Source organism: Gallus gallus, chromosome 4 (genome assembly GCF_016699485.2).
Source record: "Gallus gallus isolate bGalGal1 chromosome 4, bGalGal1.mat.broiler.GRCg7b, whole genome shotgun sequence".
NCBI lineage: Eukaryota > Metazoa > Chordata > Aves > Galliformes > Phasianidae > Gallus > Gallus gallus.
This window is the reverse complement of record NC_052535.1, coordinates 78,027,424-78,053,048: the sequence shown is the minus strand read 5'-3', so window position 1 is coordinate 78,053,048 and position 25,625 is coordinate 78,027,424. Positions and strand designations below refer to the sequence as shown.

At 38.9% G+C, this 25,625-nt stretch overlaps 3 protein-coding genes across 5 annotated transcripts in view; 2 read left to right on the top strand and 1 right to left on the bottom strand.

Moving 5' to 3' along the window:
• Window positions 1-5,502, bottom strand: part of ZBTB49 (zinc finger and BTB domain containing 49) — a 36,172-nt gene extending 30,670 nt beyond the window's left edge. For both annotated transcript variants that reach the window (XM_046940741.1, XM_025149805.3), the window contains exons 1-2: window positions 5,272-5,502; window positions 919-1,001 (exon numbers count right to left, since the gene is read on the bottom strand). The gene's annotated coding sequence lies outside the window, so the exon portion shown is untranslated. The remainder of the gene's footprint in view (window positions 1-918; window positions 1,002-5,271) is intronic.
• A 13-nt stretch (window positions 5,503-5,515) lies between these two features.
• On the top strand, window positions 5,516-11,185 carry TMEM128 (transmembrane protein 128). Of its 2 annotated transcripts, XM_015285760.4 has the most exons (5): window positions 5,516-5,660; window positions 6,258-6,399; window positions 7,431-7,592; window positions 8,323-8,431; window positions 9,549-11,185. In XM_015285760.4, exons 1-4 carry the CDS (start codon window positions 5,543-5,545, stop codon window positions 8,420-8,422), a joined length of 522 nt encoding a protein of 173 aa, XP_015141246.2. In that variant the 5' UTR covers window positions 5,516-5,542; the 3' UTR covers window positions 8,423-8,431; window positions 9,549-11,185. The 2 variants fall into 2 exon arrangements, with proteins under 2 accessions (XP_015141246.2, NP_001026334.2); NM_001031163.2 differs by lacking the exon at window positions 8,323-8,431 and having other exon boundaries at window positions 5,524-5,660; window positions 10,705-11,185.
• A 1,464-nt stretch (window positions 11,186-12,649) lies between these two features.
• Window positions 12,650-25,302, top strand: OTOP1 (otopetrin 1). Its single transcript, XM_025149804.3, has 6 exons — window positions 12,650-12,994; window positions 16,610-16,746; window positions 19,895-19,953; window positions 21,711-21,841; window positions 23,074-24,020; window positions 24,397-25,302. The coding sequence occupies exons 1-6, from the start codon at window positions 12,709-12,711 to the stop codon at window positions 24,565-24,567; spliced, it is 1,731 nt and encodes a 576-aa protein (XP_025005572.2). The 5' UTR covers window positions 12,650-12,708; the 3' UTR covers window positions 24,568-25,302.
• The last annotated feature ends 323 nt before the right edge of the window (window positions 25,303-25,625 follow it).

Below are 25,625 nucleotides of genomic sequence, written 5' to 3'. Positions count from 1 at the left end.
GAAGTAGTAAGTAATAATGGACTGTGAAGGACAATAAACAAACAAACAAAAAACACCCCCTTAGGAACCTGAATGAAATTTCTAAGAACTTTGTATCATGTTTACTTTTGCAGGACTCCTCAGAAAAATTTTCACAAGCGAAGAGCATGGACTGAATTCCATGCTGTATACATCATGCTGTACATGGTACAATTTTTTTCTGTACTTTGCAATCTTGTAGCAGTGATGTCCACATGCCTGAGCAACTTTGTTCCACTGCCTCTGGCAGTGAGGGGAGGTCTGAAAAACAGTTAATGCGCTACCAGCAGCCTTAAAAAAAATGCTAACCTCCATAAAGTGTCAAGTCTAAATAAAGCGATACTCCCAGAGTAAGCCATTTTAAGTCTAAATAGAGCAAAAAGTTCTATCAGCAGTAAACCTGAATACTCGTTCCTCCAACTGATAAATAGTCTTTCCTATGTAAATTAGACCTGCCTTGATTATTCCAAAAAATGATACTTTAGGATGTTCCTAAGTGCAGTAAGAATGCAGTTCTTGTCAGCGTTACAGATGTGCATGGCTGCACAGGCATTTGCCTCAGTGAGGACATCAGTTTCAGTAATTCACAAGTGTTCCCTTTCCCACCCTCTCACATCTGGCCATTTCCTTTTGCCTCTTTGCCATTCCCCTGCATTTTTTTCGAAGGCTTTTAAAACCAGATCAAATCCTCAAACTGAGAGGTATTATATACCACTACTACAGACTGAGTAGTCAAGAACAATTATAGCTGGAGCACTGCTGCCAAATGCTTTGTATCTTTAAACTGTAGTCTTGGGAAAACATTTTGAGAGCCATTGTACTCCCTAAGAAAGTAAGCACAGTTAAGTGAAACTAAATTCAAGAAATGAGTTAGGAGACAGAGTAGGAAGATTTACTTACCAGCTTCTAGAAGAATGGTTTGCCCAGATTTATTTCATGCCTTCTTTTTTTTTTTTTTCTTTTTACACATTTGAAGATTGAAGCTGGAATGAACAAAGTTGTCTCATTATATGATCTTAATACCGATTATAGCCAAAGGTAAGAGTACAACACTGAAGCTACCTAAGATTTTTAAACAGGATAATCAAAGGCGTTGAAATGGTCTTTCATCAAAGAGACATTTCAGACTAAGGTGATGTCCTGGACCATTCACATTTTTGTATTTGACAACTTCCAAGATAAGAGAAGTAGATAAATCAGACCACACGATGTTGTTGACTCTTTTTCATTTCTCTTAGATACCTACTTCCTGTTTTACCTGCCTTTATCTTTTCTGCCTTCTTTTCCTCAAAAAGATCAAATGTTTGCATGTTTACTGGTAGTGCATTCTTTGCATCAAATACACTATTATGTCTATTGCTTCCTCCCTTAAGGGTCAATCTAAAGCTGCACTGACGTTCAGTACTCAACTTTAGTTCTATAGTTTGTATTTGTACAACATTCAGATCAGATTAAGTTTTATCCTCTGGTTGTTTTTCATGTTTGTATTACGGTACTAACACCACATCCTTTCAGTCCTTTGGTGATATTTTTTCTTTCCATTGTACTGAAATGAACAGTTCTTCCTCAAAATGAAGAATACACCTATGCTATGGCCACCCTCCTTCAACTAAAAATGCCCTACCTACATAAGTAATGAAGACAATGCCAGGCAAACTTCTTGTGAACAAGCAGCATTCAGGCTCATACAGCTACTAACTTTTGTAACGGGGAAAAATGTACAGATATTTGCTAGAATACTAGAAAACAAATTTTACTTTTTTTGAAGTCAAATTAGATATCTAATTCTAAAATACACATGAACATACACAGGGAATATAAAAAGATAACACTTCTGTATTCAGAGTTACTTCTAAATCAACATTAAAACAACAGTCAGTAAGTGGGAAATACTCAAGTGAACACCAAGAGAACAAATTGAAATATATGCAAGATTGGAAAATTCAGTTTTCATTTACAACTACAAAAGCTTGAATTTAAAAGCACTGAAATAACTCACAAAGCATTCTTTTCTCTTTAAAAGAAAAGAACCTGAAGGTGTTGAATGAAGTTTTCTGAAACTTTTACTTGCAAGAATTATCCATAACACGCGCACAGTTTGGATGCTTTGTTGATAATGTTGCTGATTTTGTAACAGCCTCAGTTCAACTCCTGATCATTATCCTTTTGCAGATTAATAATGACTGAATCAGAGAAGCCCTGTGAAAAGATCACAGAAAACATCTCGGCTCTACAAACACTGAACATGAGTGGTCTAGGTTAAGGTCAAAAGTGAGTCAGGGAAGGGAAGCTCTTATTTCAGCTCTCTGCACAATGCCTACTCTGTAGGTAAACAGGAGTCTTCAGTTTAACAACACTAACAGATCTTAACCTTTTCAAGCATACATATTTATTTAATTACTACATTTAAATCAAAGATATTTCCTATGAATAGTGTTAGCAAAGAGAGTGCATGATTTCCTTTGTTTCCTATTCGAGTTACCAGCATGAAAGTGAAGGCTGAGGTAATCATTTCCTTCAAAGGAAGTAAAACAAAGGATCCTCTATTTCATTGCTAAGAGAGCTGAGATCAGAGACTCCGACAAGCTGTTAACTTCAAAATATTCAACTGAACTAAGTAAAACGTAATCGCTGTAGTCATCCATGATGTGGATGTAAGTCATGTTCTACATCAAATGAAGTAAGCAAATAAATAAATAAATAAATCCTTGCTTTTTTTTTTAAAACACTGAATTTACTCAAAAGTCATTGCAAAATAATAAAGAATAATCAGAACTCTTGCTTCATTCAACATGAGAAATCCCTATAAAACAGATGATAGGACATTTAGGAAAATATACTGTGTGAATCACTGTTAGCAGCCCCTTGGCTGAAAAGGAACATCTCCTGGTAGATGATATAATGCAGTACATCTGCATACCAGGCTACATGGCAAACAGAATCGCAGAACAACCAGGGATGGAAGGGACCTCAGAAGATCATCAGATCCAACCCTCTGTGGGAAAAAGGAGCTTAGATGAGATTATCCAGCACCTTACACAATCGCATCTTGAAAGTCTCCAATGACGGGAACTCTACCACATCCCTGGGGAGGTTGTTTCAGTGACTGATTGTTATCACCATAAAAAAATGTCATATATTAAGATAAAGCCTCACCCAATGCAGCTTGTACCCATTACCCCTTATTTTCCCCCATGTTATCCCTTTGTGAAGGAAGTGCCTCCATCCCCTCTGTAGCAACTCTGAGTACTGAAATACTGTAACAAAGTTCCCCCTAAGCCTTTACTGCTCCAGGTTGAAAAGTTCTAACTCCCTCAGCACTTCCCCATAGCCAGGTGTTCAAGCCCCTTGATCATCTTCACGGCCTTCCTCTGGAACCCTCCAGTTTGTCCACACCTTAACTGAACTGGGGAACAAGAACTGGACTCTAGGTACAGACTGACAAGCACTGAGTGGGATGATTACAATTTCATCTCTGCTCGTAATGCCCCTGTAGGTACAGCCCAGGAGCTGTTACATCAGTACAGGTGCAGGACCTCACACCTGTTAAATGTACCCTTTGAGTATCACAAGTAATGAAGCCTCATTTCCTTTATCACTGCAATTATTGCCCCCAAGTCTTTCATCATCACTCCTGTGCTTTGCTTCACCCTTATGGTGGGCAGGACATAGAATGCACAGAGGACAAGTACGTACTGATGAGCTAGTAGAGACGTACTATTTCAGCTGAGGAGTCACATAAATGAAGAGTTATTTTTCTTCCACTTGCAAAATACACAGATTAAGCCAAATTCTCCAATGCTTAATCACCTGTAACTCAAACCAAATATAACACAAATTGTTAATGTACTGAAAAACTTGGTCATAACTACTGTTAGGGTTATCATTACACAACTTAGATCAGTGCAAGCCTACTGAGTTGTAAAGCTGCTCTAGCACTGTACTAAATTAGGCTGTATCCACAGATGACCTATTATTTCTTAAAGATTTATTCAAGTTGTTGGGTTTTTTTTTTCCCATTTCAAAAGGCATTTGATAAGGTCATTAGTTAACCAAGAAGTTTAGAAGTGCTTAAAAATAGTAGCCTGTACAGATCAGAGCATGTCTAGCTTGTATCCTGTTGAGCTTACCTCTTAATTTCTACCCTTAAAATATCCTGAACTTTTTAAAGCTTTACCAATAAAACACACAGTTATTAATCACAGCCTACATGCTACTCTTCTTGCTTTTCCTGTTTTCTGAACATGCAACTACAGAGAAAATATCTGCAAAACATTATGCTGAGGAATGCATGTCGTATTGTGAAAACTTGACTTATTTTTCATACTCACTGATTTCATGCAAAATACTGTTTACCTTCTAAAAGGGAAAGTAAAATCAGATAATGAAACATTTATGTTCTGAATTTCAATTTATATACAGCTAGAAGGACAGTAAATCTGCTTTTGCTAATTAGAACATGTACTAAAATTATTTCTTCTTCAATCTACATCATAAGAATCTCAAGTCTTTACTGAATAGCTCTCCGAGATTCTTATTTGAGTCCTGTGCTACCTCAACCATACAACCATTAAGGCTGGAAAAGACCTCTCAGATCACCTAGTCCAGCCATCAGCCCATCCCCACCATGCCCACTGACCACATCCCTCAGGGCCACATTACACATTTTTTGAACACCTCCAGGGACGCTGACTCCACCACCTCCCTGGCAGTCCATTCCAGAGCCTCAACACTCTTTTGGAGAATAAATTTCTCCTAATATGCAACCTGAACCTCCCCTGGCACAAGATAAAGCCTTTCCCTCTCATCCTATCGCTGCCACCTGGGAGAAGAGCCCAACCCTCACCTCATTACAACCTCCTCTCAGGTGGTTAATGCGATAAGGTCTCCCCTGAGACTTCCCTTCTCCAGAATGAACAATCCCAGTTCTACATGGTCTCCAAAATACGAAGAGCAACATATTTTTATGCTACCCAATCCCTGCCTATTTTTCCTATTTTTTAGCTATTTTGATAAAACAAGCCTCATTTTTGCACTTGGCTTTACATAGCACAGTTTGCCATTTTCAGTGACAAATGGCGTCATTCACAACACTATTAATTTGTAATATATTGCTGGCCCATTATCAGAGTTAATATTTGCTACAGTCACACTCATAAGACCAATTTTCATCAATTTTCTTTAGAGGTGAATAATAAAGAAGCCTTATTTTATCAGGTGAGCATTAATTGACGAATCCAAGAAGGCAATCACCTGGGTGAAACAGGCAAGCAAGCAGCTACACCTAGAACAGGTACGCAGAACCAGCTCCTGGTAACGCTGCATGGCAGGTACTTCTGGGCGCAGAACCGTACTGAGCCACTGCTCAGTCTGGTGGGCTTACACAGCTGCAAGGTTTGCCTCCATGAGGCAAAGCATGGTGCCGCAGTGCTCGACCGCAGGTTACGGCCATCGCAGCAGCACTACGCGCTGAGGGAAGCGCCCTTCCGCCCTCCCCGCCGCGTCACTGCCGGAGCGGCCCAAGATGGAGGGCGGCGGGCTGCGCGCGGAGCCGCTCCCCAGGCACAGGCGCCGTTTGCGGCAAGGGACGGAGCCCCCAGCCTCGCTGCTGCAGCCGCTGCTCCAGGGCGGCGGGACGACCGGTGGGTGGTGCCGGGAGCGCCGCACCCGCCCTCACCGGAAGGAGCGCGGATGGGGGCGGTGAAGCGGCGCTGGCGCTGCCGGGAGGGGACGGGGTGGACCGGTCTGGACTGTGGGTGTTGTGGTGTGGGGCTGTCGGTGGAGCAGGGGAAGAGGCCGGGCACACTGAGGATGTTCGGAGGTGCCTGGAGCCTCGCCTTCACGGCGTGCTAGCCCTGCCTTCCGTCTCGTCCTCGGCTGTAAGATAGAGGTGCTGCTGATGGTGGCGGTGCTGAAGTGCCCCCAGCAGAGGTCTGAGCGCTGGTAGTAGTGGCAGTGCTTTTTGCGGGGTGCAGGGCTGGTGTGCGTGGGGCTGCTGAAGGCACACAAACCACCAGTAACGATAAGTGCAGTGTATGAAGCACCACATACGTCTGTACCTCCACAGGTACCTCTGTTCCACTGCTTTTGCCCATCTATGTGCGTGTCCCTGTTCAATGCAAGGGAGTTGGTCTGGATGACTTTAGAAGGTCCCTTCCAACTCTACCAGTTCTGTGATTCTGTAATGACACTGCAGTTAATGACTGGCTTTGGTGATATCATTATGTTCACGTTTACAGAAGAGTCTACAGCTGGAGAGAAGAAAAAGAAGCCCTCTCCCAGACTGAATGTTCATTCTGCGTTCTGGATTTTGGCTTCCATTGCTGTGACATATTACTTTGATTTTTTTAAATCTATTAAAGAAACAATTCAAGCAGATAGGTAAGATGCCTTATGAAGATTTCTAAGTTGTGTTTTCTTACCAAGAAAAGTTGTGTTTTCATCTTAGGTTCAAACTGTTACATCTAAACTTTGTGTTTTGAATCTTGGATAAACAAGATCCACAATAGGAACAGAGAGAGCTGGGTCTGTTCAGCCTGGAGAGGAGAAGGCGAGGAGGGGGGAATCTCATCATTGTGTACAAATACCTGAAGGCAGGGTGCAAAGAAGATGAAGCCAAATGCTTTTCAGTGATAACCCAAACTGAGACAGAGGTTCCATCTGAGCATCAGGAAACCCTTTATTTTGCACTGGAACAGGCTGTCCAGAAAGGCTGTGGACCTTCTGTCCTTGGAAATACTGCAGAAGAGCTGCCTGGATGTAGTCCTGGGCGACCAGCTCTAGGTGGCCATGTGTGAGCATGTGGACTGGAACAGATGACCACCTGAATCCTTATTTATTTTTCTTCAGGCTTGACCAAACCATTTGTGTGCATGTAAAATGGGTTCTAGTAACCATATATTTTAATATAGTACCTTCATATTTGTGCTTAAGTACAAGAAACCACTGCCAATTTTGTTGAAAGTGTTGGGGTTTTGATTTTAATTAAAAAGATATATATCTGAAATTAATCTCTAAACATCAAAAGGAAGAGGTTATTTTTTTTTCCCTCTCATTTAGATATCTATTGAGTAGACTGGAAAAGAGAAATAATTGCTATGAAATAGAGTAGAAATCATTTCACAGAATTATATCTTTTTCAGGAAGTTAATTCAGTGGGGTTGATATATGTTAAATATTTTCAGATAGCTTCACTTAGAGGTGCTTTTCGAGCAGGAGTGATGTATTGTGAAATTAAACTCTAGTAGCTATGTAAGTGTTTTGTAAAAGTAATTTAAGAAAAATATTTTAGGAGTTTTAGGCTAATCTGTAAATTTAACAGGTATTGTCTGTTCTGTTTCTGGAATAGAATGAAGAGTAATACGTGAACTGAGATGTTACTATACTTAACATGTTTTTCCCTTCTACTACAGTTGGTGGTTTGCCTCTGGCAGTTGTTTGTTGGCTGCATGTTTATCTGTTGCCTTTTACTGCATAATATATCTTGAGTGGTATCGTGGAATTGAGGACTACGATGTGCAGTATCCTGTACTGATACCTATCACAACTGTCACTTTTATTGCAGCAGCAGTTTGGTAAGTTGAAATATGTATACAGACTTCAGCTAAAGCTGAGCAGTTCAGAGTGTATTAAAGGGCTCATTTTATCAGAAGTATCATTTCTCTAATTCCACTGAATGTACTGGGGATAGTATAGCATGATTTCTTCTGCTTTCAGCATTCATCCATGATGCAAGATTTATAGCAGTTGAAGCTGTTACTAAAAAGCTTAACTTCAGATATACTGGATCTTTTCTGATTGAAGAAATAGTTTAGAATTAGTAAGATCCATAATCCTTGTAAACAATTTGTAAAATAAATTTTCTTGCTATCCCTTTCTTTTAATTCATTCTCAAATCCACTCGGCTGTAAGTATAAGTTAAGGTTTTATTTTTTTCCTCAGATACTGTGCTTGCCCATGGAAAAATCAAGAATATTTCTCATAACTTCTACCTTCATAATTTCTGTGCATCTGTACCCTTGATGGCTCTGAGTGGTTTTATTCAGTGTAAAACAAATCTGCAGCAGTTACTGAAGTTAGAGGATGAGATGTCAGTAAATAAGCAGTAAACTAAACTATCAGTTTTATAAGTATGTGCTCTTTTTGCCTTTTTTTTTTTAACTCTGAAGTTGTAAAGAAATAAGTATTCTTATTGGTTAAGTTGTTTGAATTTCATTTCTTCTTGTGCTACGATTTACTTCTGTGTCTGGTTTTTCCACAGCATGACAGTTGAACTTCTCTAAAGCTTTCTTCTTTTATTCTCAGTTTTAACGTTGCCTTATGGCCAGTCTGGTCATTTATCACACCTGTGGTGTTGTTCATTCAGTTCATGGGTGTTGTGATGCTTGTGTCACTCCTAGGATGAGACTTACAGGTAAATAATTGAATTATTTAAGTACATAGAAGTGTTTATCTCATTGCATGAGTTGCTTTGTCATATAAACCATTTAAGGATTCTTTCTTTACATTTTATATTCCGTTTTAGAATGCTGAAATTTTATGGCAAATGGAGGTACCTGAGAATATGCAAATATCTTTAAGGGAAGAATACCCTTTTCTTCTCAAAGATTCTGTTGTCGACAGTGAAAAGAAGAGTGAGAGTGGATGGTTTGGGGGAGTATAGGCCAAATACTTGCAGCTTCTATCCATGCTGGGAAAACTTAGGGAAGTTGCTCAACATGATAGTAAAGGAGAGAAGCTATCCAAATGCAGTTGTCTTCTCTTAAACACAGATTATCTTACCTTTTTCACTGAGTATGCTGCTCTGATTTATGTGGTGAATGGTCTGGTTCATGGGTCTTCCTTAAGAACAGCCTTTTAATGGCAAATACAGGCAATTTCTGAACTTGAAAAATTCTTTCTCAACAGCCACCATGTTGAAAAGGGCTTTTCAGGTGTCTATTCAAATGAATCCTATGAAAATGAAAAATAAACTTTATAAGGAAGGTATTAAAGACAGCTCAGTAAGTAGGGTGAGAGATGTTCCCCCAAATCACAGCTGCACCATCCAGTGAGGTGACTCCTTCAGAACTGCTTTAGTTTATTTTGGGAGCTTGAGTCACGTTTGCTAATGCAAAATTCTTCAATGCATGTTTGTACCTTCTGTCATTTAGCAGTGTTCTGTTTAAGCACTGCAAAGATAAGGAAAGAGTGCATTATGAGCTGTTAGAGCTGTGCTCATATTAATAGACTAAAACAACAATACTGCTTTAATTTGTACTTAGACATAGAAAGTAAGAAGTACAAGTGAAATGAAGATATTCTGAACAGCTAAATCTTAGAGAAAACCAGGATGTTTTCTATGAACAGGCAGGTAAATTATTTTATACAGTATATTATTACTTGACAATGTAAAATCATCCAACTAATGAATATCAAATTAGTACAGGATACGGCTTGTGCAGTATATACAGCCTTATAGTGTGTGTGTGTGTGTGTATATATATATATATGTATGTATATTACATTCAACATTTTTTCTTTTCTTTCAGCTTCATGCGGAGAATTCAAGTAACAATTATCCTATGAAGTGGATGTTGCTTTAGTTCCATTCCAGACTTCTGATTACTAAGCTACCTGATTTTATAAATGAAATTGACATTAACCCATGGTTCAACCAGTGGCTGCAAGAAGGCAGATGATTAGCAAATAATTGAAAGATAGATAGATTTTATGTTAGTAACATAATGTATTTCATGCTTTCTTTGTAACAACATTATAAAACTGACTTATTAGTCATTAACCTAGTCTTAGATCCCATCTGGGGACTCCAGAGGTCACTTGGTCCAACTTCTTGCTTGAAGCATGTTGATTGGTTTGAAAATAAGTGATGCTTAAATTTAAGTGTTACGGGTTTTTAATATGTTATTTTTACATTTGAATTGATAGCTAAAATACTAATATTTGGAATCTCTTTGAGCTTATAAACTTGCACATAGGTGACAACAGAGGAGACATTTATTGATCCACTAAATGTATAATGTTATCTGTGTTAGAATGAGGGAGATATTTCGTTGATCTAACCCCTTGACTTCAGATATGTAAGTATTTGAAAAAAAGATACAAATCTGAGTAAGGGTCTAGAAAGCTGGTTAAAAGTTGCATCATTGATAATCTGACAGTGCCAACAGTGAAATAAATGGATTACACTTTTAGTGACATAACTTGTCTGCAGCCAAAGGCGGGTTATCAAGCTGTGAGTAACCAGCAATACAATGAACAATAGGAGCGTTACGCAAGAAATTAAGAGCACAAAGAAAATTATTTTGATGTATGCACTATGTTTTAGTATTCTGGATGTTTTTATTCAAAAAGTAACTTTTCATTCTTTAAAGTGCCTGTTAATAAAATTGCCATTTTTTCTTCCTGTGCAGTAGAGGTCAATATTAAATTAAAAGCCATTACCCACACACATCTGGGTAAATAAAACAACATTGTCAGTTTGTTCAGCTTGGCTGTGATACTTTAGTATCTGGGCACCATCTAGTTTCCAGACCATTTTATGTATGTCATTGTGTTAAATACTTTTTATGGAAGATAGGAGAATGTAAAAGCTGGGTATTGAAACGTGCGTAAATTTACTCTTTGTGGTTGTTGCTTGAAGTCTGGATGGTTAGAAGAGCCTGTGTTTGTTATTCTGACTTTCAGATTCACACCACTGCTGAAAGCACCATATGTGAAATGTTTAGTAATGAAAAATGTGAACATCTGAATTTACTGCTGTTTCATTGAAGAAAAATGTTGCTGTCAGTATGCAAAGGAAAGGATCAGTCAAACCAAACCAAAATACATCCAGCACTACTGCGAAGCAGCTTGTAAACAGCTTGATTTTTTTTTATATATTTGAATTTTCAAAAATAGTTGTACTGAAAAGATCTTAAAATATTCATCTTTTAACAAATTCCTACAATTTTATGTCTGCACAGATGTGTGCATTGAGTTACTTTGTTCATTGTGATATTTAAATGCGCTGTTGCTCAGGGATGGTAAAAGTCACTGTATTTTTATTTATCAACTATATAAATGCTCTGGGTGCTTTAAGTTGCTTTGTCCTCTTGAATTAATATTTGCTACATGTTTGTTTCAAATGTGTTCTTCTGAACATCTTAATAAATTTGTATAAAAGTGATCAATTGTTGGTCAGTACATAATTGTTTAACCATCAAATTCCACTGTTCTTGGGTCTGTCAACCCATCGTTTTGCCTGTGTTTGTCTTTCATGACCTCTCAGCTGGGTTAATTGATTGTGTAATACCAGTTTGTATAACTTGGTTAGAGGTATTTGGCCTCTGACTGCTTTGTCTTTTCTGAACATCCCAGGTAGAGAGAGATTACTGAACAAAAGTCTTGCAAAGTCTTTTGGTAACCATTTTGAGTATCAAATGCAATTCTCATATCCTTGTATGCTCAAAAGCAAGTAGTGGTGAATCTGGTAAGAATACTGAATGATGTTTGCTGTAATTAGCAACCTGACAAAATCTCACTGCTACTTCCAGTTCTGTCAACTCCTTGCTTTCCTTATTTCCCTTCTACAAAATCAAGAACTTAGGGCAAGAGTTCAGAAAGAGATATCTTAATTTCCTGAAAACAATGATTAGATTGCCAAAAGCCTTACTTGCACTAAAGCTTGAATATATTTGCTGGCTTCAAACCCCTCACTACATATATATTATATACAGATATATATATATTATTTGTCTATTTCCATTGATCTCATTTGAGAATATGTGCCAGTACCAGAGAACTTTTTTCTTCACAGGTAAAACAAGATGCTCTAGAATCCCCTTAAAAGGAATGGAAATAAAATAGCTCAGACAGTTACATGTAGGATCTCTGTAAAATGAAAGCACCTTTCTTCCTTTTCTTTAGATACAACAGTTGTGTAAGATACCAAGCAGAACATAACAGTTCTACAAGCTTCAGAAAAGGATGAATGTAGTTCTGAGCTGGAGTTGACGGAAGGCTTATGTGTTCATCTCTTTCCAGAAATGTCCTTTGTTACTTTTGTTCTTTGGCTTCAGAAGCTTAAAATGTTAAGTTTTGCCAGTGGGAGTAAAATAGATGCCATCGTCTCATCCCTTCCAGTTGATTAAGTAGTTGAGTTAGTGGTTTAATTTCATGTGAGACATAAGTTGCTGAGTGTAAAGAAGCAAAAACAAAACCAAACACGAGTGCTTTGGATGTTTGATATGGGTTAGGGTAAAAATGTGAGACCTGCCTGGCCAGAATAAGGACCGGTCTATCTTTGTGTTTGGCCTCCAACCTATGGCTACGTGAATACCTAGGGTTAAGAGAATGTGTCGTATGCAAACAAAATACCATCTGCCATATTTCATGTTTTACTCTGGGATGAATTCTTGTCAGCCCCCATAGGCAATCAACTAGTGGTCCGGATCTGGAGGTTTGCGTGCGTTCCTGTCTTCTGGCTATAGGCCACAGAACGTTTTCTCCTCCAGGCCTACTGCCAGCCCCCGCTACGGGCCGAGCCCGGGGCATGGTGCCCGCCGCCCCTCAGCGGCCCCGCAGCCGCGGGAGGCACGGCGAGCGACGACGGCCCCGCTCCGCCCCCGGTGCCGCTGTGGGCCGGGCCTGCGGCCGCCTCAGGGCTGCCCGGGGAAGCGGGGTCGGCTGCCCGCAGCGAGCAGCTGGGAGATGGAGAAAGCCGGCGGTTGGTCCTCCGCGGGAGGCAGCTACCCGCAGAAAAACGCCGAGATCCTCAGCAGCCAGTACGGCATCAACCTGTTCTTGGCCGGGCTGCTGCTCACCTTTGCCTGGGCTGTACACGCCGTGGGTATCAGCAAGAGCCACCTGCTCTCCTACCTCATCACGCTGATGCTCGTTCAGCTGCTGTGGATGCTGTGGTACCTGTGCAGGAGCTGCACGCAGAGGAGGCTGATCCGGGACAAGGACACGCATGCTGGAGCCCGCTGGCTGAAGTGTAAGTACGTGGCACACAGGTGGCACCGGGCACGGGACTTGTGGCCATCACCTACCTCCATACCACACCGATCCCCTCTGCATCTCTATCAGGGAGCATCCCGGTGCTGGGGATCCGTGCACACACAACGAGTACTAATTAAATGCAGGCATTAGCATCCCTATTGAGACATCATGTGGGAAAACTGTCTCTAAACATACCCACTTCCCAACATACTCCTTACAGTGCTGAAAGGTATGGAGCCTTTTTTCCCCCTTCCCCCGTGTTCCAGGCTGTTTTGCAGTACATGAGAAATAAAATACAAATTTTGGAAGAGGCAGTTGTTACATGCAACAGGATTTATCACCTTTTCCAGGCAATGGAAATTCCAGTCCTTATACTAGCACCAGTCAGAAATGTCCTCAAGGGCTCTCTCTACTCATGTATTCCAGATATTCCCATTTGTATCTGTTCAGTGATGCCTTAGAATTGTTTTGTAGAATCATAGAATGGCTTAGGCTGGAAGGGACCTTAAAGATCTTGAAGCTTCAATCCCAGCACCATGATCAGGGCTGCCAACCAATGGGTTGAGCTGCTCAGGGCCCCATCTGTAGGTTGGATCTTCAAGATCACCAAATTCAACCATCAAACTTTATAATAACCTAGAGTTAGAAGAGGACAAGATACTTTTCCAGACCAATGTATAGTTTAGTAGGTAAAATATATAAGCACATAATCAAAAGCTAGCATTACCTTGTAGGAAATATATACAAATCCACAAGAATAGTGGAGGGCTGTAATGGTCCTTACTTGCAGTTCAGGTGCCTATTGTAAAGACACAGGTTATACCAAGAGACTGGGGGAGCACACTGCAGTCCTACCGAATGCCATATTTCTCGTTCCCCGGAAAAGGAAACCCAACTCAACATTACACACAGGAATAGGCAAGCACAGATGTACCAACCACTTTTCAAGTCTTGGTGCTGCAAATAGTGGGTTGGAAAGTAAGTATGTTGAGTGCTAAAAAACAGCCTAAGCATTAAATGTTTTCTTGTTGCTAGCAAAGATACAGCAATCAATTATCACAGCATCAGCTAATGAAAAATTTAGATGAAAATCCCAAGGACGTCTACAATTTGATTAGTTTGAGAAGTAAGGTTGTGTTGTGAAAGTCTAGTTTGGTCTCAGTGGCTGTGTGTCTTTCATTTTTCTTTGCACCTGTTAGCAATTATTCTATAAAAATTACTCCAGAGATTTTTTAGAGGATTTTTTTTAATTATTATTTTTTAATTTATAACTATATATAGCCTTGGTCTCTAGACTCTTTCTTGAATGTACAGACTTATGTGCCAACTGTTTCTTTTGATTATTCACTGTTTTCCAAATTAATATTCAGTTCTCAGGCATTTTTTTTCATTTACTATCTTTTGTGACTTAAATCCTACCAAAATTCATTATTGCAAGGTTTAATTTGATCCTACTTTGGATCAAGCTATGCTTTTCTTACAGAGAAAAACTTTCTCCTCCTAAGTATGGAATAAATACTACTTAGTATGTGTGAGTACAGCAGAACCCTCTGCCCTTTCTTCTATTGGCACAGAATTCACAGCATTTTATTTGTCCTACAGGATATAAGGAGTTACAGACATTGGGAAATAAGATCCTGGAATGCACTACTTGGTTACCTTATCCATTTCTTTTACCAGCACAGGATTGCTCTTTGTAATATGTTCTTAGCTGTGAAGGCTTCCACGGCCTTTCTTGGATGTCTATGCTTCAATTCAATAAATTTGTCCTTGGGGAAAGTCCTACACTTTCCTATTCTTAAGAGTTTCTTGTAGTTACATGAAGCTTGTAAAACTCCTTTATCCTGTATTGGTAAGAAAAAACTTAGCTGAGTTAAGGTGGCAGTTCCTCTGCCAAGATCCCTCTTGTCCTTTCCTGTATCAATGGTTTTGTCAGAGAAATCTTTTATCAGTCAGACAAGTCCAAAAATGAGGGGAATGGACACATTTTCACCAAGTCTTTCCACAGAAAACTGTTGGCAATTCTTGACTAGCATTATCAGCTGCTTTTGAAGATTGTCTCCTTGCTTTCAACATTGAAGAAAATGTCTGTGAATCAACTAGTATAACATGTAAACACAGGCTCAGTGTATTTTCATGATTCCCTTCAAACCATGATTATCATTTTGGTAAAAGTGGTGGTAGGTGGCTATGGCAAATATTAGAAGAGAATGACTTAACAAAGACCTCTTGTAGCAGAGTCCTAGCACACACTTAACAAAGCTAGAAGGAGAAATGGCCAATGACAATAATTGCTTACAGAAGGGTTTCCTGGAGCCTAAATGTGAACTTTGTGAACTAGAGCAGTTCCCTTCCAGCTTGCATGGCAGACCAACCTCTTCTACAGACTTAATGTGACAAAAATTCCCATGAGGTCTTTGTCCAATTGTTCTGACCCAAATAAACCCAGGGAAACTGACAAAGCCTTGTGTAGGTGGACTCCTTTCCCTTAGTTATTCCAAATTTTATTCCCCTGAGGACACTATTCTGTAATGAAAAGCTGTGTAGTAATTATTTAGAAGTTCAGCCTGCTGACACAAAGAACTCAAAGGGAAAATCGATTGGCTTCACAAATGGCTTCATTTCATTATGTTCTCCAGCAGCACATCTTCTGTTTAAAGCGTATGTGTCTGGTCACTTTACCCAGCTCTTGGCAGACTTCAGCTTACATCTTTTTCTTACTTGCATTAAAGTGTCCTTTATTTAAACCCAAACTCTATTTTTAGAGTGACATTTTCACAACTGTATCATCATGGTTTCCTGCTTCTTAATGGTTACTAGGAAGAATTAAGCCAACACTTTGCAATACTGAAAATCCTATTCTTGATCTTCTAAAACAGAGAAATTTCAATGAACATTCAAAAAAAAAAAAAAAAAAAAGTCAAATTTTCTTAGTACGGTGCTCAGTAGAAATTATATCATATTTCTTCAACTTACAAATATAAAACTAGTGGAACCATCTTCATCATTTCTAATAATGGTATGTATCAGTAATTAGGATTAATTTATAATACTGAAGTTTTCATCTTTGGCTCCTTTCTGGGAAACCAAACCACAAAGCTTGTTGCAGTTTTGGTCTCTGACATGAAGTGTAACCTCCAAACAATGGAGATGGCATACCAAGTGATTGTGTTACTGCCTGCTGCAGAGCTCTTGGGCCCGGAGACTGTAGCATTATTGTTCAGTTCCCCTGACCTGTATAGTTTGCTTTGTGACCGCATAGAGCATTAATTCATGCACTATATGGCTGGTTCAGTGCTACATTTTGAGAGGCTGATCTTGCAAGGACTTAAGAGCCATCTACAAGGTGCTGAGAGTCTTCAGGTCCATTGCTGGATGGACTAGGAGTATACAGTGGTATGCTTTAGTGGTGTATTGGGCAGAGGCTTTCAGTAATGTTACCTATTACTCTGAGTCAGTTGTCCTCGTGGACACAGATCCACTTTTATTTCCCTAAACAAGAATATGAAGAGTGGTCTGCATTTATTTCCCTAAACAAGATTTTGGCACAAGGTACAGATTGTCTCTAGACCATGTACAATGACATTTTCTAAAATCTTTTCATTTGCAGGTGGAATTACATTATTTGCAGTGATTACTTTAATTCTGGACTCCTTTAAAATTGGATACTATATTGATTTTTCAAACTGCTTGTCACCAACTGAAGGCATCTTTCCCGTTACGCATGCAGCGCATACCATCTTACAGGTAAAAGTCACCAGTTGCAATTATACATGTATTTCATACTAAAAATATCTTTTTTTTCTTTTCCCTTCTCATTGTCAGTTGTTTTACACTATCTAATTTCTAACTATTTAACAAGATAATTTTGAAGGCTAAGTTTTAATGCATGTATACCATTTTTATGTGCAAATTCAGACTAGGCATCCTGACATTTCAGTAATTGCTCAGCTGGAAAACTCCTATGGGTTCAAAAACAAAATAGACAAAAATGCTCCATTGTAGTTGAAGTTATATGCTTTTCAGTTTGTTACATATAAAGCTGTCAGAATTCTGTGACAGAAATGAGCAGCTTGACGATAAGATGATTCACTTGTTTCTGTATGTACAACTTGCCACACAAATATCAACCTATCTGTCCTGATATCCCTGATAGGAGTGGATGCCTGATTATTCAAATGGAAAAAAAAAATTTTTGTGAGTGATAAAGTACTTGCACATTTTTTTGTGTAACAAACATAGATTTTGCTTCCAGAAGCATTTGATTCTGCTTCTCAGTGGCTGTGCAGTACCAAAGATGGTCAACAACTCCTGTAAAATACTCAATCCACTTGTTTACTTTCAGGTGTTGTCCCTGTGTTACTTCCATTCCACAGCACATTGGTTATTGCATGAGTAAATGTTGTCCTTTTCTTAATTATATGACAAAGCAAAAAGGGAGCTGGCCGGTTTTCTTAATATTTTTCCTTATTTTGAGTGCCTGAATCATGAATGCTGCCTAGTTCTATTGCAGCTTGTTATCCAGTCTGTGTGAAAGCACAAATAGTGAGAACTGTTGGTATCTGCAGGAGCCAGGTACATTTCATGGTAAGGTGAAGATTGAGATTTTTATCCTGTATCTTGTCAGGACAATCCAAAATTGGAATTCCTTTAGACCTCTATGAGCAGATTTGTGGTGAAGAAGGAAGGGAAGAGCCACTAAAGAACGATGATCAGTTGCAGCCAGGTGATCTGATGCTCTTTTGAAGATAATTAAGTAACACACTGATGAAAGCAAGAACAGAAAAGAAAAGAATGGTCTTTCTAGTGGTTGTGGTTGCATGTAAATGAGCCATCAAACCACCTACATTCTACTCATTCAGTAAAAAAAAAATGAAATTTAAGCAGTAGATCTCTATCTTTCTATCTGAGAGCAAAATTCAGATTTGATGGAAGTAGTCATAATTTTATATTCTTGTACTATTCACTGTCCATAGAATCACAGAATGGCTTGGGTTGGAAGGGACCTCAGGGACTATCAAGCTCCAACGCCCTGCTGTAGGCAGGGCCACCAATGTCTAACAATTTCTTTGCTTTACTTCTGAGAAACAAACCTAAGAAATTGAGCCTTTTTTTCCTATTGATCTGCATGCAGCATTATTTATTACATACAGTAACTCCTACTTGATGGTAATTCCAACTACTGAGAACTAGAGTGTGGAATAGATGGAGCTGAACAAAGAGAACAATAATTTTGTTTGATTTAATATTACATCACTCATGTTGCTGATTTTATCATTTGCTTAGCTTAAAATAATGAAATCTTGAATGTTAGTATGAGCACTCAAAGAAAAGGCAAAACATGTAATTTACCACATACCTCTTACTTAAGAAAAATCTCATGTCCTTGAAATGCAGGCTGAAATTACACCAGAGAGGATTCCTAATTACTTGTCATCTGAAAGCCTAGGGATTCATTTTCTACAGAACATGTGTTGGATGCTGTTGTATTTTACTCTAATGAGACATCCTATTACTTGCCAGTAAATGAACAAATATAACCTGCAACTGTGCAAACAATGAACTAGCACCGACCTGCCTCTGATCGCCACCGTTCCAAGGCAGCCTTTGCATTAAGCTCTTTCACAGACAGAGCCTTTTGTTCCTTTGGTGCTACATGTGCTCTTGGAGCAAAAACTAGGTTTTGTGTAGTTTCTTTACCTTAGTTATTTTTCTATTCCTATTTTTCTTCCACTTTCTTGACTTCAGTGTTTGAACTAAGCTTCTTTTTTATTTTAGTTCTGAAGAATGTTTTCACATCTGCTGTTAGGTTTTACCACATCTATTCTGTGGCAGAGATAAGTCTAAGGTGATCATTATTCGTTTCAGTTTGAACTTCCATGGCATCTTGTAGTCTTTACATCTGCAGTTTTGCAATGGCTATACTTACTTGTATGCTTAACTGGATGAGCAGGTGGCTGGATTCTTGGATTTGAGCAAACTCAATTCCAAATGTCCAGTAGTGTCTTCTGTGCCCTGGGCTTCTAGTAGGAGCTCCAGAGTACTGCACAATATCTTATCTTTTTCAGAAATCAGATACTGAATGTCACAAGCAGCACCAGCTGTAGAGGTACCCTTCATTACTGAAAAAATGTATTTCCAGTTACTGTATCTGCTGCAGAAGAAAGCCAACTTCTTTGCACTTTTCAGTCAATTTCTGAAATACCACACCAAATAGGTCTCTAAGACAAACCCTTTGGATCTTTTCCTCTCCTACTAGTTCACCTACTGTCAAGTTCAGTATGCTAGGAGCTTTTCTGAGTAAATAGGAATCCCAGTTTCACACTAACATTGCTGAGGTATATCAATATCATTCATCTTGCCCCTGTCAGATTTTAGAACAGGTTTTGTATAAGGTTTCCATTTTCCCACCACAAACAGAGATAGCAAGTAAAGGGGAAAGAAGTATTATAAGTGACTAACTCAGTACCATTCTCTCTCTTTTGTTCTCCAGCTTGATCTTTCTGCTCTGCACTTGAGCACAACTGCGTTTGTTCCTTCTAGTGCAATCAAGTCCCTGCAGCAATAAGAACATTATCTATTTTATTTCCTTTGTCATTAAAATAAAAGTCTCTCCAGATACAGAAGTATGGTGCATTTTGGTGAATCATTCTGAAACTCTTCTCTCGACCCACTGGTTTGAAATCCTAGGTTCCTCATGCATGGGAGGTTACGGCTGAATGTTGGAAAGGATCAGGAGTAATTTCACAGGTGTGGATATTGAGCCACCATGGTATAGGTCATCAGTGGTTTCTGTCTTCATCATCAAGGTTTCTGTCTTCAGATATGCCTTCCTTTTTGAGTTTCATACATATGCATTAGTATAATGACATTTCTCTTTATTTCATTCACTTAGGTATACTTTCTCTGGTGTCATGCAAAGGATATTATCCAGTCTTTCAAAACACTTGAAAGGTAAAGTAGATCTGATCCTCATCTGGAATGCAGTAAGTGCATGTCTGCACAATGTTTTAACACCTACAGTTTTACTGTATGAGGGACACTGAAAACTCACAGAGCTTGATTTTCCTCTTAATTGTGTTATTGTAAATAAAAAGTAACACTGTTCACCCAAGTTGGAAGATAATAGTCTGAATTTTTCCTTCTTTTAAGTGTTTTTATGTTTCATAATATGCAATAGACACAGAATAAGTATATGCTTATCATGAGAGAGGGAAAGAGTAATGTATGACATGACCAAAATCATGTATGTTAGAGAAAGGAAGCACCAGATTTATGTCTGAGAACTATGCACAGCACAGTTTTCTCCTGCTGAGATGGAATCTGCATCATCAACCTGCAGTCAGTGCAGCATATCTGGGATATTTTATATTGATTTTTTAAGAACTCACCTTTTAGAGCTAGGTACAGGCATGCAAATACACTGACAAACACAGCCTCCCCAACAGTATCGTGTGCACCCAGCTCAGTATGGGTTTCTGACACCAGATCTTGATTCTCATGCTGTAACTGGTGTGTCCTCTGAAACAACTGAGTACGTGCATTTGGTATGGAACTGAGGTCTGGTCTTTGAGGCAGAAGAGCTAGCTCTGATGTATTTTTGGTTCTGTGAAAGTATAGATTAGTGAATATGAATATCTTGACACAAAAGTGAAATAAACAAACATAGGAACTTTTAAAATATGAATGTCAAGTTGTCAGTGAGCTGACCAGTTCTTACAGGAAGTAAAAGAAACTCAGTCAGATACCTCAGCTATGATGATGGCTCTCCTTTTTTTCTGCTCCCTTGGGTAAACATTTCAGCCTCATACCAGAAAGTGGTGATCACAGAAGGCTTGCAGTATCACATGGAGAAACCAGCTCTGTTTATATGTAGAATTTCTAAAATACCCGATTGCAAGTCGTTCACTGCAAACAGTTCAGTTATAAAGAACTGTTTCTTGGTGAAGAAACATCATGAGACTTGGGTGCAAGAGAGTAATGCTTGGCAGAACAGTGAATGCAAGGATTGTGCCCAGGAAACAGATACCAGTCTTCTTAAAAAAAATTAAAAAAAAAAGAGAAATACTGGGCAATTAAGAACAAGTATTATAGGGATTTTACTAGAAGGTTCAGAATCATTAACCCACTTCTTTCTCTGATGCCATTCTTTTTCACCAAGCCATGACATGGCTTGTCCAAGACCAGGATTCTTAAAACCACTTGGAGACCTAGCCTCACTGTATCAGTAGTCTGAATGGGATAAAGACCTCTGTTGTCTTCAGCTCTCTCCAGGAGACAAAAATGCATGGACTAAAAGTTAGACAAAGCAGTGGTGTCTCTTAGAAGAAAGGCCAGCCACAGTGAGTATGAAGAAGCACCACAGAAGTACAACTTGCAGAACAATTAACCCTAGTCAGAATGTTAATTCACTGTCATTAATATGTCCAGCCCAAAGAATAAAAAAACATCACAAAAGAGAGGATAAAAGCATCCCATCTGTGCTTTAATATATTAATCCGTTGTGTTTCTGTGCTAATTTGAAGGTCTAACATTCGTTGTGCTCCACTGTGGAACATGTTTAGTGAGATCATTTACTATTTTTTTTCCTACACTAACTAAATAGTGCCACATGTGGTACTATTAACCCATTGTATTTAACATACATATATATAGAGAGAGATATAGATATACATTGTGCAGATTCCTTCAATAATTACCTTGTTTTGTAGGTTTGGGGTTATCCATTCTGTGTTCACAAATTTACTCTTGTGGACAAATGGAGTGTTAACAGAGTCAAAGCATCAACTGAATGAACATAAGGAAAGACTAATCACGCTTGGTTTTGGGAACATAACAATAGGTAAGATGAAGGGTTGGTACATTTTGGAATTCCTGCTCCCATATAAAATGCTACATCTCTGCAGGATAGAGCTGGGTATTTGCTGTATAGTTGTTCATGGGCAAATAGAAGTCAACTGATATACAGTCTGTTTACATAGTGACTAAAATGATGTATTACCATGATCATATATGCAACTCAGGCTGTGGTTTTCTGTCAGTTTGTCTACCCATTGGCTGAGGTCCAGAATAAAAACAATTGCCAGAAGATACAAATGGATCTTTAAAAATAATTCTTTTGAGGAATAACATCACTGAGGAACTTTTTATTAGTACGTGAAAGAAATAAACTGAATACAGCTGTTTCAAAAACAGAATTTACTATTTGCTAAACTATCGGTAGAGAAACAAGAATGGATAATCCTTTTAAATCCTTCCGAGGAGAGAGGTAACACATGGCATGCAGACCCATGGAATTTGGTGGAATGGTTCAGAGGGTTTTTAAATGAACACATTGTAAAAATAGCATTTTCTGCCACTGTGGAAATGTATGCTTTCTTAAATTATTTGATTGGGTTACAGATACACATTAAATACATTTCTTTTACAAATATGTGCAATTTGTTGTCTGAGTTTACAAAGCAGGTTATTGCACAGCAGAGAGAGAATGATTTCACAGGTTCCTCTCAGAAGGAGTAGATAGATTCATAGTTATTTTACCTTCAAACTATACTGGGCATCACAAGAAAGTATCTGTAGCTTATCTTTTTCCTACACATAAACAAAATTTTAATGAAGTACTGTGGTTATTAGAAATGACACTAGTGTAAGTAACTGATAAAAATGAGAGGAGCCCTTTTCTCATTAAAACTGTGCTGTTCATCTGACCCCCAGGTGGCTTCTATAAAAGCCACCTATGCCAAATGACTGAGGACTCAGTGCCCCGGAATCTTGGATATTTGTATAATAGAACAGTATTTCTACAAAGGCTCTGCTGCACTTTGCTGCAGCATTTGTTCACGGTGTGATTATTGCTAAGCACCTAGAGATCATGCTTTGGGAACCATGCAAGCTTTGTAATGCTAATGACTTAAACAACCTGAACTCATTTTAGGTGGGTAAGTGGACAATATGATGAGTTGTCTCACTGAAATCTTAACCCTGTGTTTTACTGTTTTATTTATGTCTTATTTATTCACTTTAAGCAATAATTCTGTGTATTTCACACATCTAATCTCTCTCCCTTTCCTTTAGTTTTAGATGACCATGCCCCTCAATGCAATTGTACAACAACAACTCTCTGTTCAATATTTTCTCAAGGAATATATTACCTGTACCCCTTTAACATAGAATACCACATTCTAGCATCCACAATGCTCTATGTCCTGTGGAAGAACATTGGCCGCAAAGTAGAACACCATCAGCAACACAAAACTCCATTCAAATTCCATGGCATCACCGTTGGGATGATTTTTGGACTAACTGTGTTAACTAGCACAATAGCAATCGTTGTGGTATATTTAATTCAGATTGGACGTTCGAAAATCAAAAGCGAGTTAGCACTGACAATGTTTTACCTCCATGCAATCTTCGTGCTGGCTCTCATGTGCACAGCTGGAGTAATCGCCCTACTGATTTACAGACTGGAGGATAGGTCACTGGACAACTCCAAAAATCCTGCTCGAAAACTGGATGCAGAGCTGCTGGTCGGCACAGCTGCCGGATCCTGGCTCCTCTCCTGGGGCTCCATCCTAGCAATTATCTGTGCTCAGGCTCACCCCAAATACACCTGGTATAACCTGCCCTATTCCATCCTGGTCATAATTGAGAAATACATTCAGAACCTCTTTATCATTGAATCCATACATCGTGAGCAGGAAAAGGTGAATGATGATGTTAAAACCCTTCGAATAGTGACAGTGTCTCGAGGGAGCACTCTGACACTTACACCCTCGTACAAGGAGATTTACAATGGCCATGCTGCCCAGGACACTGGGGAGTTGCCATGCCTGTTCCATGGCAGCATCTGTGCCAGAGAACGCGATGAGAGCAGTGGTGACAGTGAATTGACACGTCAGGGAAATGGTTCAGACATGCATTTTGCCTCTGAGTTCTCCCTCTGCAGCAGGAGCTCGGTGGCTGACAACAAGAGGAGAATTCTCAAGAACATTGCTGCGTTTTTATTCCTCTGCAATCTTTCGGTAAGGCATTTGGAACGTAAATCACAAGTTAATACCCAAAAGCTTCCTAAACCTTCTAGCCTGATAAGTATGTTAAAATTATATGGTTGTATCGTTTGTAGCAAGTAAATTTTAGTTCTTCTGGAAGAATAAGTGGATATGCTTTTGGAGAATAGAGTTAATCTAAACATGGAATCTAACTTTTTTTAGTCACCATAAAGAAAACATACAAAAACTATTAGCAGTGAAAGCTGAAATATGTGCCGTTGTTGTGCCCCAGTAACAGGGAGGGCTCAGAGATTTCCAATACTAAACTGCAGACCTATGGGAGCACAGTTATTATGGGCTGGTCCGTCATCTTTTATAACTAACACGGCCTTGCCTTCTTCCCTTGCAGCTTTGGATACCACCGGCATTTGGGTGCCGCCCAGAATACGACAATGGGCTGGAAGAAATCGTTTTTGGCTTTGAACCTTGGATAATTGTTGTGAACCTTGCGATGCCTTTTTCTATTTTCTATCGGATGCATTCAGCTGCCTCACTCTTTGAAGTCAATTGCAAAACATAGATCATACACGGTCCCTCAGAGAACAATCGATTGAATAATTAATTAAACAAATAGCAGATGAAAGAGTGGATGAATGAGTGAGCGTAGCAACAGCTGCTCAATAGATAGAAGATTCAATAAATATTTCTAAAGGAAGGGACCATAACTAATAGCGTGTAATATTTTTTTTATTTTTCATCCGTGCATTTTGTCACATATGTAGTGTTATCGTTTAGACTTTTCAAAATCATATTAGTGTTAACTGTACATAGTCAAGTTAAGTTAATCTCATTAATCTTTGTTTTGGTCATCAGTGATTTGTCCTCTGAATGGTTTGTTTTGCTCTATTTTCATTCACTGTGGCCTGTGAAAGTTGTTTAAAAAAGGAAACAACAACTGCTTGACTTCTGAGGGAAAGTCCCAAGGACTGCTGAGCCAACTGACGTCCCTGAGTCACAGACACCCCGAAAACCCCAACTTTTGATTCCTAGACACACTTTTATAGTAAAACATGAAAATATTTTCTACTTTGTTGGGTTATGGGAATTATATCAAACTTTCTGATATTGGTGGAAAATCAATGTTTAATTGTTTTTTTCCTAACTATGTGACATGAAGTCCAAATAACTAACATGTAGGTCAGATACTATGCTGCATATAACTTCTGATAAAATATATTTCTATTAATGCATCTCTCTTGTCTTGTAATTACTCTATGACATAACCATGAAATAAAATTATTTCTTCTATTCTTTATTCATACGTCCTTCAAATGTTTTGAAAGAGAAAAATCTAGTACTTAGTTTTAAGTGCATGTGTTCTACTGCCATAATGCTTTAAATTCCCTGTACAATTTCTCTTAGTAGCTGCTAATTTCTTTGTACTTCATTCTCTCAGTTGGAAGGTAACCATATATACTCCTACAGGGGTCAGATAGAACACATCTTTCAGCTGCTTTGTTCACATTCACGGATCAGAACGCTAATTTTGGCTTTGTACCACTAGATGGCAAACACAGACCATTACCTGATGCCTCTAGGCGTTTCTTCACGTAGTAGTTAAATTTCAGATGTATGCTG

What these genes read in the sequence shown, in the direction of transcription:
- TMEM128 (XM_015285760.4), top strand. Translation starts at nt 5,543, where the DNA reads ATGGAGGGCGGCGGGCTGCGCGCGGAGCCGCTCCCCAGGCACAGGCGC. An exon ending in GAAACAATTCAAGCAGATAG is followed by an intron (nt 6,400 to 7,430) that starts GTAAGATGCCTT and finishes CTTCTACTACAG; the next exon opens with TTGGTGGTTTGCCTCTGGCA. An exon ending in TTTATTGCAGCAGCAGTTTG is followed by an intron (nt 7,593 to 8,322) that starts GTAAGTTGAAAT and finishes TTTTATTCTCAG; the next exon opens with TTTTAACGTTGCCTTATGGC.
- OTOP1 (XM_025149804.3), top strand. Translation starts at nt 12,709, where the DNA reads ATGGAGAAAGCCGGCGGTTGGTCCTCCGCGGGAGGCAGCTACCCGCAG. An exon ending in CAGCGCATACCATCTTACAG is followed by an intron (nt 16,747 to 19,894) that starts GTAAAAGTCACC and finishes TCATTCACTTAG; the next exon opens with GTATACTTTCTCTGGTGTCA. An exon ending in TCTTTCAAAACACTTGAAAG is followed by an intron (nt 19,954 to 21,710) that starts GTAAAGTAGATC and finishes CTTGTTTTGTAG; the next exon opens with GTTTGGGGTTATCCATTCTG.